The 13,660-nt window shown below is 48.5% G+C and overlaps 1 protein-coding gene across 2 annotated transcripts in view; it reads right to left on the bottom strand.

Moving 5' to 3' along the window:
* Fbln5 (fibulin 5) overlaps positions 1–13,660 on the bottom strand; it is a 71,606-nt gene that overhangs the window by 15,863 nt on the left and 42,083 nt on the right. For both annotated transcript variants that reach the window (XM_055593233.1, XM_055593232.1), the window contains exons 5-6: positions 5,886–6,008; positions 3,266–3,382 (exon numbers count right to left, since the gene is read on the bottom strand). In XM_055593233.1, coding sequence (XP_055449208.1) covers positions 3,266–3,382; positions 5,886–6,008 — 240 coding nt within the window. The remainder of the gene's footprint in view (positions 1–3,265; positions 3,383–5,885; positions 6,009–13,660) is intronic.

Here is a 13,660-nt window from a genome sequence, read left to right as displayed (position 1 = left end):
CTGTCAATTTACAGGATCCAGCTGAGCCTTCAAGCACGCCTAGGACACATTATTTAACCTCTGTTCATACCTATGAGGGACTATGTTGAGTAACTTATTTGACGTGGGCAGCCCCATTCCCTGGACTTGGATCCTGGGTTGAATAAATAGAGGCAGTGAGAAAGAACCAGGTTTCACTATCACTCTCTGCTTCTTAACTATGGGTACCGCGTGACCTGCTGTCTCCAGCTTCTGCTGCTGGGGCTTCCCCATCATGGTGGACTGTACCCTTGAACTCTGAGATGAAATAAGTCCTTTCTCCCTTAAGCTGCTTCTTTTCCATAACCACAGGACAAAGAACTAAGACAGTGTCCAATATGTAGCCTGGGGAGGAATTACAGCCTCTGTATGCACGCCCCTTCTGGAGTGGCAAGCCAGAAGGGAGATAAACTGGCTTTACAAAGCATCTCTGTGCATGTACACTTGCATCTAGCAGGGAGTCTGCTCTCCCAGGGCCACCGACAGGGTGGCCTTTCCCATCTCCAATTTGCTCCTCCTTCACCCTCACTGGCTTAGGAGTTCCAGATAAATAATTATGGCCATTCTCAGAATATGTTTATTATGAATAAACAGCCTCACTGGCTGTTCTTACAGTTCTGCTTTCGGACCATTGTCCTCCACTCTCTGTGCTCCATAGGTAAAAGGAGGGGATCATGAAGAGCCCAAAGACTAACGGTGAATGGCTGCTCCTCAGTGTGGTGATGGTTTCATGCCAGTGTTAATGGAACTGGGTGCCTGAGGCAGTGCCTGAGACTGTGTATCAGTTACACATCAGCAGAGTTATTTTGATGCTTCTGAACATTGAGAGGCGTGCTCCAATTCACATGGCAGCAAGGGCCTGCTTAGAATGACAGCATGAGTCAGGAACATCTTCCTAATCCACAGGACTCATTCTGTAAGCTTATCGAGGTGGAGAGGGAAGGAGATCTTCCTGATGCTGACCCTTTGCAAGCACACACACACACACACACACACACAGACGAGTCACATGCCTACGGTGGGTGGCAATGCTACTTGAGAGACATTTTCTCACAAGTCCAGCTAAGCCGCTTAAGACTCTGAAAAGAGCTTTGAATGTTCTCAGAAGTAAAGGCCTTTGTGGTAAGCAGCTTTGGAGGGGGCCTTGTGTAGGGAAGGCTAATCCTATACCCACAAAGTGCCTGCTTCCTGCCAACCCTGGAGCCCTCAGAGGAAAAACAAACAAATGAACAGCCACGTAGGAAGGGTCTAGTGAGATACCAGACGGCTCTGGTGCCCATGCACCCAGCACTCATGGGAGGCTGGTCATTTCTCCATCCAGACTGGGGCAGGGCTGGGCAAGAGCATGTCCCTGGTATACCAAACCACACACCAGTTTAGCTAGGCCAATGCTGCTACCCATTAGAGCTGGCATCCTCAGTTTCCAGCCAGACACTTGCCGTGTGTGATGAATGAGCTCAATACTGCTTCCACAGAGGACAGAAAGAGTTATAGCCCTTGTGCCCTAACCGCCTCTCTGCCAGATTTTCCAATAGGTACTTCAAAATCTCGAGGGCAGGAGACCGAGGAGACAGTCCAGTCAGAAGAGCGCTTGTTGGGTAAGCACGAGATCAGATTTCAGATCCCCAGCACTCACGTACAAGGCCAGACATGGTTGCATGAGCATGGGCTGGCATGGCTATACCTGGTGCTGGAGAGATGGAGACAGGAGGCCGAGTGGGGCTTATTGGTCAGCAGTCCGAATCTTGAGGGCAAGGTGCCCCATCTGACTCACTGAGCCCTTGGCCTTCCTCTTAACTCTGCCAACTCCAAGCGGCTTCACCTTTGTGAGAGTCAGTTTCCTTATCTGTGGATTATGGCCACAAACACTCTTCTGTCTATATATTGATGGGATCAGTGAGGTTAAGGACCATAAGAGCTTTGAGGAGACATGAGGTGCTACAATTGCAAAAGCTTGACAGGATCTGTCACAGCCCGTGTGACCTGAGGGCCCTGCTGATGCAATATCCTTATGGCCAAGTGCCCACGTCTAAACCCAAGTGCTGCCTGAGTACACTGTGCCAGCCACTGAGGGAAAACCTGGCTGGCACCTCCAATCCCGGCCTTGGCCCCAAGAAATCATCATCAGCCCTAAGCAGCTTATCACAGCAGCAAGGGAGCCAGGCGCCTGCTCCCTGCTCCAGTGGGAAGGAAGGGCCCTGCTTTATTTATTTCCTCAACCTTCTGGCCCAGCTCTGCTCTCACACACACACACACACACACACAAAATACCCTCCTTACAGAAGGAACCCAGACAGGGGCTTCTTGGAACAATTAGCAGCACCAGCTTTAGAGGAGAGCCTCACAAAGAATCCAGGATCAAACTCTTGAATGCTGATGCCTTCCTGTTTATCCAGTGATTTAGATATGATTAAACTAATGGAGACATAATATCCTCTGAATAGCTGGCCAGGAGCCTGCAGGCCAGAACTCACTCAAATGGTGTGACAAGGAAATGGGGCCTGTGAAACCTGGTGGCAGACTCCAACAAAGGCCCCATTCTGTGTCTCCATCCACCGCTGGGGACTGGAGGCTGCAGCCAGAGGTAGAACCCAGGCCAGATCATGACTTACAGTAATTCTTTTGGGTCTTAAGGCCTTCATTGACGTCTAGAGCAGAAAGAGGCCTTGCAACAGAGCCAGGATAGACACATCGATTGTTTTTCTTACTGATCAGTGTTGGAAGCCATCATGCAAAAAACCAGAAATTACCTGTATTTTAATTTGCTTTCGTAGGGCCTTCTGAGGAGCCATGGGCGGTAACCCACCCTTGACTGTGCTCCTGATATGGTCCAGAGGGAGAGTTCCTGAGAGAGATCTGGAAATGGCCACATTTGCATAGTGCATATGTGTTTCTTTTGTGATCCATCAGGGGTCAGGAGCCCTGAAAGCCACTCTCCAGACCTCTGCAAAGCCACACCCCGCCGACAGACAGAGAATGGCAGACAGATCACAAACCCGTAAAGTGTTCTTCTGATAGATCATCACGGCTCTACCCTCTGCAATCCTCGGAGCCCTTTTTGAGCAGTTCTGCATATATCACCAGCTCTGGTGTCGGGTTTCTATCAGCACTGGGGAGGGAGCGGCCATGACTAGTGATGAGGGCACACTCTAATGACAAGTGTTTTGCAAACATCAACTGTCAGGCTCTGAAGGAGACTGGATCTGATGGTTTCTGCTGGGTCCAAGTTATCACATACGTCACATACCTTGGCAAGATCTTCCATCTTCATTGAGGGTGAAACCAGGGTTGCACGTACAGGAATAGGATCCTGGAACATTTGCACAGAGCTGCTGGCAGTAACCATAGCGACATTCATCAATGTCTGGAAACAAATACAGTCAAGGTAAGACAGGGCTCCTCCCTGAGGCCACCATCAGTGTGGTATCATTGCCCTCCTCTTCTAGGATGGAACCAGAGAGAGCTGTGAAAGGGGACAGCTGCTAAGACAGGGCCTACTAAGTGTCAAGAAGATGATGCGTCTTGGAACACAGTGCTGAGCACCCCCCCCATCCTCTACCTCCCCAAGCAATCTCTTTCCATAAACACCAGAACCTTTTCTGCTTTGATTGGGATATTGCACAAGATAGCCTCTCAGAATTAACCCAATTCGGGCTTAACCAAGACTTATGCAATAGTAAGGCTCAGTGCTATGATTCTCTGTGCTCTTTTTAGTACCCTAAACATGAACGGATTAGCTTAGCATGTAAAGAGATCAACAGAAGAACTCTAGACAACTGTCTGCCATCTCCACTGACAATGACTATGTCCCGAGGGCAGGCACAGGATCCGGGGCCATCCAGGATGAGCTGGGCAGTGCTTCAGTGAGACCTATGAATGTGGCAGTGCTCATCTTGGCTCTCACCGTTACGATGGAGTGGACATAGACCTCCAGATAAACATACTTCCGAGCCTCCGGAAGCAGCAATACAGTGGGAGTGTGTGCCTGCGGCAGAGCTGTGCCACAGGACCTCCCTGTAACATGCACTGGGCTGTGAGGAGCCCGATGCCATAGGGGAACTATAACATCCCTGGCTAAAAGAGTGATGGTCTGGACAACTCATTCATATTAGGTGGGGTGCCTCCAATGAAGCCACCATTCTCCAGGAGGACAGTGTCCCTATGAGCATAGGCTCAATTGGCAGCAGCTGACTGAAGCAGACCCTGAGCCTCATATCCTCCCCACTGGGCTATAAAACTCTAATGTCCCCTCCCTGGAACCTTGGCCTTCAGAAAGATAGCACATAGCACTCTCTGTGCCTTGATCCCTAAGCCCACTTTCTACTGCCTAATTCTAGAAAGAACCCCCCAACCCCCAGCCCAGCCCAACCCATTACCTATTTTTCAGCCCTCCCTGGATTCTGTGCCCTGCCTTATGATTCTGCTTTATCTCAGTTCTATTTGCTTCTAACATGGCCTAACCACGTCTCCCTGAGACAGGCAGCTCCTACTTGGAAAGCATTTGGGGTTGTGTAGTCTCTAATCCTGATCCCTTCCCAGAACACAGTTGGGAGCATCACCAGTGCCAGGCATGGGATCAGCGGAAGTCAACAAAGGTCTCTGTGTCGGATGGGAATGCTAACGGGCCATGCCATGTCAGCTCATTGTGAGCATTCCTCCGCAATGCCCTACGGAAGAGAGCAGCCTGCACAAGCAGAGAAACCGCATCTCCTGGCATCCCTCAGATCTCTCAGAGAGATCTGCCCTCTCCGTGTCTACGATGGGCCCATGTACCCTGCCCCACATCTCTCTAGTGCCCTTTGTGGTAAGAAAGAAACATCTGGCTGGGAAAGCCAGAGACATCAATATTAGACCCAACTTGTTTTAAGTTTATCCAAAATGTTCCTCCTCTTTGAGTTTGTCTCCAACTCTATAAAAGTTAGATGACATAACATCTAACATCCTCTCCAGCTCCGGAGTTCTACATAAGAAGTTCCTGTACAAATAACTCCCTCTTGTCAGTCTGCTTACATTCAAACCAGTAGCATCATATTTTCCATTAGAGCAGAGGTTGGTTTAAATGCACAGGGACTATTCCCAGATGCCTGCATGCATCAGCTCTTCTATGTGTGCGTGGAAAGGGGAACCATGACAAGACCAGGCAGCTTATCATGCCTCAAGGACACTTCAGAGAGGTCACAAAGTAAACCCAAACTCAGCCTCCATCCAGAGACCTAGAAGAAAGGTTTTTGGGTTTTGTTTTGTTTCCTTTCATATATATATACTTTTTTATTTTTTATTTTTTCTATACTGTTGTTTGATTCTGACTTTGAGGCAACTTGGCTAAATGCAAATTCAGAAGATAAGAAGAAAGAGCCCTAGCCAATGTCAGCTGCAAGGGAGAAAACCAGTCAATTGGTGATAATCGACATCTCTGGGGTGAAAGGAGAGAGCACAGCTGTGGGGTGGGCAGAGTGGAATGGGGGTATCGTTGCTGGGATGAGATGCTGCTGGCACTCCTGGTCTACCTTTGAGGTTTGCAGCAATTCTGTAACTAAGCAAAAGTATTCCCTTGGCTCAGGACTGTTTCTAACCAGGGTAGAATAACGCACTTCTCTCAGTTCCTGGTTGGCTATAAACTTCTAGAAGGCAGGAAGGTTTCGGCAAACTTATGGCCAAGCCCTTAAAATACAGTTTCAAAACAAAGCAAAATGCTAGTGATGGTGAAAACTTATTTTAATGGATGGTGACACACGTAAAGTCATTCAATAGCTTTCCATACTTGCCCAGAGAAAAGCTTACCTGGACCTCCATACTGTACCCACACTGTACTGTATTCGTGACAACCATCATCTCCCAGAGTTCTAGGAGCCGTGGGGAGCTCTCACCTAAGCACTGGCCTTCCAGAAGCCAGTATCCGTCAGTGCAGGAACAGGTGTAGCCTCCTTCTGTGTTGATACAGATCTGGGTAGGGTTGCACTGGTGTGAGTCGGTCGCACACTCGTCCACATCTGTAACACAAAAATTATTCTAGACAGTGCCACCCAAATCTAAGAGCCCTGGAGCCACCAGAGGTGCAAGCTGCCCCTTTGGGCCAGCTGGAAGGCCATTGATAAAATCACTGGGTTACACCAAGGGTCTGAGTATTTCCCCGATAGGCACTTTATAGACCCACTGGCCCCTAATCAGAATGGGCAGAGCTGGTCCTGCTCAGAGAACTACACCAAGGGGATGAAACACAGCCGTACACACTGTTCATCAGCCTTCATCCTCCTTAGCCTCTGTCAACCTTTCCTGAACATAGACTACACCAACAATGCACTACTCCTTCTTGACGATCAGGCTCTCTCCTGCCTACCCTTTCCTGTCATCCCCTCTTTCATGACTGCAGCAGGATTTGCTCGTTGACACCTCTTCTCCACCTCTGCCAAAGGGACCATCAGGAAGTCAGAAATATCATTAAGAGCTGCCATTCACTGTGTGGTGTGCCCGACCCCACATTTATCCTCATGGGACTTCATGATCCCTCTTTACAGCTAGGCGAACAGGGCTGATGGAGCAGTAAGCACCAAGCCACGAGCTTAGCTTATACCTCCTCCTCCTGCTTGACTCAAGTCTTCTCTGTGCAGAGATGACAGAGGACATAGCTGGGACCAAGGAGATGCAGGAGGGCCTGGCCAAGGGACCTTTTACTGCCCTTTCCACTCCCTCCTTCATATATCTGCCTGTTGACACTGCAGTGTAGACTTTCTTCCCTATGGGCTGAGGACAGAGCTCAGTGTTAGCGTACCTGCCAGGCATGCCTGAGGTCCTGGATTCAATCACAGACTACGTATTTGCATCTGCACAGTGGAGCTAAGAGGCGCCAGAACCCGTGAGCATCTTGAGACAAGCCTTTGCTTAGCGCTGTGTGCTCAGGAAGCCAGCACAGCTGAGTGTGACATTCAACCAGGTAAGCAGTGGTAGCTTTGGGTTAAATGACACTGCCACCACCCACTATCTGCAACAACTCAACATTAAGAGAATTGATGAATCCCTGACAGGCACAAAGTGACAGATGTCTGGGTCCCCTGGGAAGCCAATCTTCCCTTCTCTCAGCATGGCTCTCCTCCAAGAGTCTTGGGCCAAGGTGGTGGCACCTCCACTCCACCCTGACACGGTGACAACATGCAAAAGCTCCAGCCCAGTTCTCTGCTGCAAACTCCTGCCCCCCGCCCTTTGCCTCCCTTCCACCCCACTTCTGCCCGTTACAGCCCAGCCTCCCAAGGGAGCCAGGGAATAATGCTTGGCCAGTGGCCACTCCTGTCCCCATCCACGTCCAAGCTTATGACAATAAATAATGCCACCCTCGGCCAGGACATTTTACATTTGCCAGCAGGGAGTGATAGATGGTGATTATACCCTGGGAACAACACCGCCTTGGGAGTCTCTGCTCCTGTCCCTGACTTGAATGGGAAGTGAGAGTAGCCAGAAGGAGGTGAGGAGCTGTTGGAGAACCACGGTGACAAGTTCCCAAGCCTCTGCCCTTGTGTGACATGTAACACAAACAGTAAGCCTGCAGAATAGTCCTGCAGAAACCAAGCACAAACAGACCTCAGCATGGGCCTGTTGTACATGCACACACACACACACACACACACACACACACACACACACACACACACAGCATTCAAGCCTGGAGACAAAATCTTTGAAGTTCGTCTTCTTACAAAGCTCTACTGCTTCCTACCAAACTGAAGACTTCACTCTGTGATTTTACACACACACACATATGCACATATATGTATGTATGTGTATGTGTGATTGCATATATATGTATATACATATACATATACTTGAAAATTTAAGGTGAGCAAGATGGGTCAGTGAATAAAGAGAGGTACAGCCACCAAGCCTGACAACTTGAGACCAATTCCTGGAACCCATATGGTGGGCGGAGAGAACTGACTCACACAGTTTGTCCTCTGAGCTTCACCTGCAGACCACACGCACACACACTCACACACACTCACACACACACTCACTCACTCACGCATGCACGTGTGCAGACACAAACATACACTTAATTAATTCCGATTTTTTTAGATTTAGTTTTCACTTAATTTAATTAGCTTTCACTATGTCATATTTCCCTATATATATGGACTTTTCTATATATACTCTGTTTTGAGAACTGGGTAGACCAGTAGATCTCTTCAACAAGAGAGCATGGCTAAACCCCGGCCAGGCTTCTTTGGCCAACTAACTGACAGGATTTTGGAATTCGGGATTTAAGAGCGGCCACCACCCTGCAAAGCACCGTCAGCTTCCACACCTGCCCCAGGAGCCCCAACTGGAAATGTTCAATCTGCGTCTCCACAAGGGGGTGACGGAGGCATTGCAGATTCCAGCCCACGGCTGAATTGCTTACATTAAATCCATCTGACTTAAATAACAGAAGGAAAAATACGCAGAGCGACTCCAAGGACATTCTTTGGCAGGGCGTCCTTTTCTGCATCAGTGGAAAAGCACAAGTTAGGGCAACCTGAGCAGGTGTCATTAGCCTTGTGTGCAATCATGTCTAGCTCCTTTCCGGTGCGGTAGTCAGGGATGGGGTCCTCGGAGAAAAGAACAATGAGTGAGGATGATCACCGGTTCATGCGCTTACTCACGAGTTCTTTATGCTGTGTGGTGTGAGTGTGAGAGAGGGGAGAGAGAGAGAAAGAGAGGGTGTCCAAACCTTCAGACCATTTCAGAGAGCTGACGTCAAGCATAGCCCTCCCAACACACGGACTAAGCATCACCTGCTGGCTCCCTGCTTCCTCCCAGGAGCTGCACCCGCTCAGCTGCTCGGGCACCTGGAGGAGCCCACCACAGCAACTGTGGCTGGCTTCTCCTCAGGTGGAAAAAATGTCTAAGTGCTGTCAGGTGACCAGCCTCTCAGGAATTGATAAAGGTGCTCGTGACAGTTTCTGGAACCTGGACAGGCCCAGCGTGTTCCCACCCACTAAGAAATCCTCCTTTGTACCAAGCCTCACAGCTCTGTTGTCCCAGGAGGCACTGGCTAAGCTGTCATTATGTCCTTTGACTGGCCCCTGTGTGGCCTTCTCAGTCACAAGACAGCTGTTTCCTCAGAAAAAGGTGTCAGACCCGTTGCTACTGTGCTTTGACGCCTTTTGAGGAAAGCCAAAGGCAGAGCAGATTCCTGGGCCCAGGATGGTGCTCTACATGAGGTCACTCATCAAGCATTCGATGCTGCTAGCAATGTCTCATCTTCTTAGCCAGACAGTGAGCGGACATGCGCAGGTGGGCCACAGCAGTGGGAAGGGAGGGAGGCCCTCACAGAGGCTGCAAATAGAGGTACTGGCTTCTCCCACCACTGCCCATTTGTCAGTCATCCTGGGGACCACAAAACATTCTTGCACTCTGAGTCACGAGGCAGCCTGAGAAGAGGCTATAGCTATCTCTGGCTCTAGACCCTGGAGCAAACATAGGCAGTGGAAGCAACAGGTGACTGGCACCCCGGGTTTTAGGTTCTCTGAAGACTTTGAGGGTATCCCGCTGCTGGCTTGAGTTCCGCTGGTGTCCCTTCTCAGAAAGCACCACACAGGTTTTCGTCCCATATGAAATGGTTTTGAGAGCAACCTTTGCGTTGACTCTCAGTTAATTAACTAATAATTTCCATCCATAAGCACAGCAACGTGCTATCACAGATACACTGCAGTGAACAGCATGCAAATGCATGCCTGCTGTTGCTGCATAGAGTATTCATGTAGACACACTCTGCATTTCAGCATGTACTCCTGAACGTTAACAGGAAAGTACTGAGACTCTTTTCACATCAACAGTTCTAACTGCAAGAAAATGTTCTTTAAAAACCTGGGCTAGGAAGCCGGCTCCATGGCTAGGAGCACTTGCTCTCTTTCCAGATGGCCTGAGTTGGGTTCCCAGAACCTACATCATCAGATGGATCGCAACCACCTGGAACTCTAGCTCTAAGGCATTTGACCTCTGCTTCTGGCCACCGTGGGCATCCACACACATGTGACATATACTTGTGTGTAAACAAAAATAAAACTTAATTTTATTTTATTTTATTTTTTTTTTTTTTGTGCAAGCTGGATGTGGTGGCACATGAGGCAGGAGGGTTGCCAAAAGTTCGAGGCCAGGCTGGGCTGTATACTGAGTATCAGGCCAAACAGGACTACATAGCCAAACACTGTGTGTGTGTGTGGGGGGGGGGAGACAGCACACTGAATTAAATTTAAGAATATAAATGACAGGACTGGCAAGATGGTTAAGTAGATAAATGTGCTTATTTCCGAGCTTGATGGCCTGGGTTTGATTTGACTCCCAGGACTCACGTGGTAGAGGAAGAACATGGACTCACATAAGATATTCTCTGGCCTCCATATGTGCACCATAACATGTAGAAATGAAAGAATGGATACATATGTACATGCATACATACATACATACATACGTACATTTAATTTTTTTTTTAAATTAAAACTATAAAACAGAACGCCCATGTTTCCCCCAGGCCACGGGGAGAACATTTTCTGAGCCATTCATTCTCGTAGCACCAAAGTTTAAACGGGGGAAAATAAAACCAGCAGTGGCCTGAGACCTCTCCAGAAAAGGCTGGCTTACAAAAGAATAAGAACATGAGGGGCTGACATGGAGGAGTGCGGGCCCGGGTTCCCGCACTGATAACTGAGGAGTGCAGGATGCATCCAACATCCTCCACGGGAACTATGGGAGGTCCTATGGGTGTCCTACCTGATAGCTGCCAAAACATCTCTCTCCCAGGCTGCTGGGAGATTGTTCCATTACCAGGCATCCCCACCCCATCACCAGTGCCTGCCACAGGTGGGCTCTCAGACATTCCAGTTTATTTGCCGGTGACAACTTGTCCCTACCAACTGTGGAAGATGAGGAAGTCTGCCTTCTGCCTTCTGTGAACCATGGCCTAAAACTTAACCAAGACAGCCAAGATCTTAGCACTGAGGCTCAGTGACCTGTGTGGACATAACCAGGGTCTCTCTTCCTCAGATCTCTAACACACTGCACAGTAGGAGATTATGGCAAGCGGAGAAAATGACAGACACAATCTTCCAAGAGCATCTCACTTTCTACCTCTGTGCTCCGGCATCTGCAGGTCTTTCTAGGATAACAGGCAGCTGGAACACAAAGAGACTATCTCAAAGAAATCCACAGCCATTCCTTAACCTCCTGAGTCTGATTTTCCCTTTTCTGCACCCAAGCTCCAATTATGTGAACAAGTAAAGCTGGTTTAGATAGCCACCGCTGAACGTGACTGTTCTGGTGTGAAAAAAAAAAAAAAAAAAAAAAAAAAGCCATCAGCCAGAAGGAAACATTCTTGCTGGACAACAGTGGGAGAAACTGTCCAAAAGTACCTCGAGTCTACCCCTTTCCAAGGGCTCCACTCTTCCTTTTTGGACACAGCAGAAATCATTTCTGTGGTAGTAGATTTTTAGTTGGTGAAACAACATGCTTTTCCAGCCAATTTTTTGTTGTTTTTGTTGTTCCTTCCTTGCCCAAGCTAATGGGGTTTGATAAGAAAAAGGAGAATAATACTGCCGCATTCCTGCGTCTCTGAGTGAAGGCTATTTCAGCCCTGCTGCTGAGCTGGGCTACTGCCATTTTTCAGGCAGCCCAACCCAGCCAAGGCTGGAAGCCATGCAGGACCTACTTCCCAAACACCTGCTTAATTAAAGACCTCAGCGTTTGAGAACTTGCTTGCTAAATTCCTAGCACATCTGTATTCCATGTGCCTGACCCTCTTGCATGATCATTAGGAGTCAAATCCTTCCGTGGTTACAGCCCTCATCTCAATGCTCAATATTCAGCATTGTACCACTGATTAGGCAGCAAATATGTAGACCATTTTCCAAAAAAACAACAAAGGAATCCTTCCCTGTTGGATGGAACCAGCTGGAATCTGAGGCCCAGACTCTCCCTGGATGCTATTCATCTGTCCACAAAGTGAGAGCTCGGAGGAGTGTTCTCAGATGGCCTTAGCTCTGATCTTCACAGAGTCAGTAATGAGGATCAGATTGGTTGGTGGGTAATTATTTTCATCCACAGGATACATGGTAAACAGAAACTGGATGAGCTCGCTTTCAATATGGGCAGTGAGGTGGCCAAGTCCATTCAACTTGGGCCAGAGTATGGGCGGCCACTGCAGTAGGAAACAGACAACACGGAGGTCTTCCGGAGCATCATGAGTCAAGATGTTCTCAAACTGAGAGGGCAGGCCTGCTGACTGGCAACCTGGACATGGTCTTTAGGGGCTTAAGATCTAGGCCATTACTGTGACTCTAAAGCAAACAGCATAGCACTCAAATTAGATTTCCATTCATTAGATTCTTGTCATCTGTCCATCAACAGAGAAGGGGTTGGATGTATACCAGAAAACGTTTTCCAGCCCTCGCTGTCCGCAAGAATCACTGACTCTGTGAGAATGTCTGGGATTGACGCTTGGCGTGCTGTATTTTTTTTTTAAGTGATCTAACTGAGTCTGGGGCAAAGGAATCTGTGTGAGAGTAATGCTTTTCAACCTTCATGTGTATACAGATCAGTGTGGATCTTGTTAATATGGGGTTCTGAGATGCCTCATGCCTAACAGCTCCCTGGCGACACCTATGCTTCTGGCCCCCCTGGGGTCCCTCTATGCTTTGCATAAGGAGGCACTACAGTCCTCTGAGTGAGGCTGAGCTCTGTGCCTGCGTTCAGAGAGTGCTCAAGATAACCTAGGGGATGCATTTAAGGATCTAAAATGAAACTTCTTTAAGGTAAAGCCTGCAGGCTACAAGAGCACACTCAGTCCCCAGTATCCACGGGTTCTGCAGCCACAGACTCGCCCGCCTGCATATTTAGGACACGTGGGAACCAGAAGCATACCAATTTTATTCCTGTCCCCCTTGAACAGGATCTTACTATGTAACCATAGTATCTCTTCACAGATGCTAGGGTGACATGCACCGAGCAGCCTTTTGTCTTATCATAGCTCTCTACCCAAACACAATATGTCATTACTCACATAGCATTCATGATGTATTGGGTATCGTAAGCAGCCTAGAGACGGTTTAGAGTTGGGGGTGGATGAGTAGATTATGAACAAACACTCGGCAAGTTCGTAATAAAAGACATGAATATCAAAGGATTCTGATATCCAGGGATCTCCAGTCACCACCCCTCCTAACTTTGAGGATGCACTGAAAATCTGGAGTCTTATTAGAACCCTGAGGGTGGTTGGAGAGATGGCTCAAAGATTATGTGTGCATACTGCTCTAGCAGAGGGCCCAAGTAGAGGTCCCAGCACCCACATCTGGCAACACCCACCCACCTGTAACTCCAGCTCCGTGGGATCTGATGTCCTCTCCTGGCTATCACGGGCACCAGCACTCACATGCTCACACCTGCACATGCCCACACAGACACGCACATATGGACGTAGTTACAAATAAAATAAGCCAGGTATAATGGCACGCACCTTTAATCCTAGCACTTAGGAGGCAGAGGCAGGTGGACACAGAGAAACCTGTCTTAGATAGATAGGTAGGTAGATAGGTAGATAGATAGATAGGTAGGTAGATAGGTAGATAGGTAGGTAGATAGATAGATAGATAGATAGATAGATAGATAGATAGATAGATAG

The sequence above is a fragment of the Psammomys obesus genome, unplaced genomic scaffold, assembly GCF_907164565.1.
Source record: "Psammomys obesus unplaced genomic scaffold, mPsaObe1.curated_primary_1811, whole genome shotgun sequence".
Classification (NCBI taxonomy): domain Eukaryota; kingdom Metazoa; phylum Chordata; class Mammalia; order Rodentia; family Muridae; genus Psammomys; species Psammomys obesus.
The sequence above is the reverse complement of the archived record's forward strand: the minus strand, read 5'-3'. Positions and strand labels throughout refer to the sequence as shown.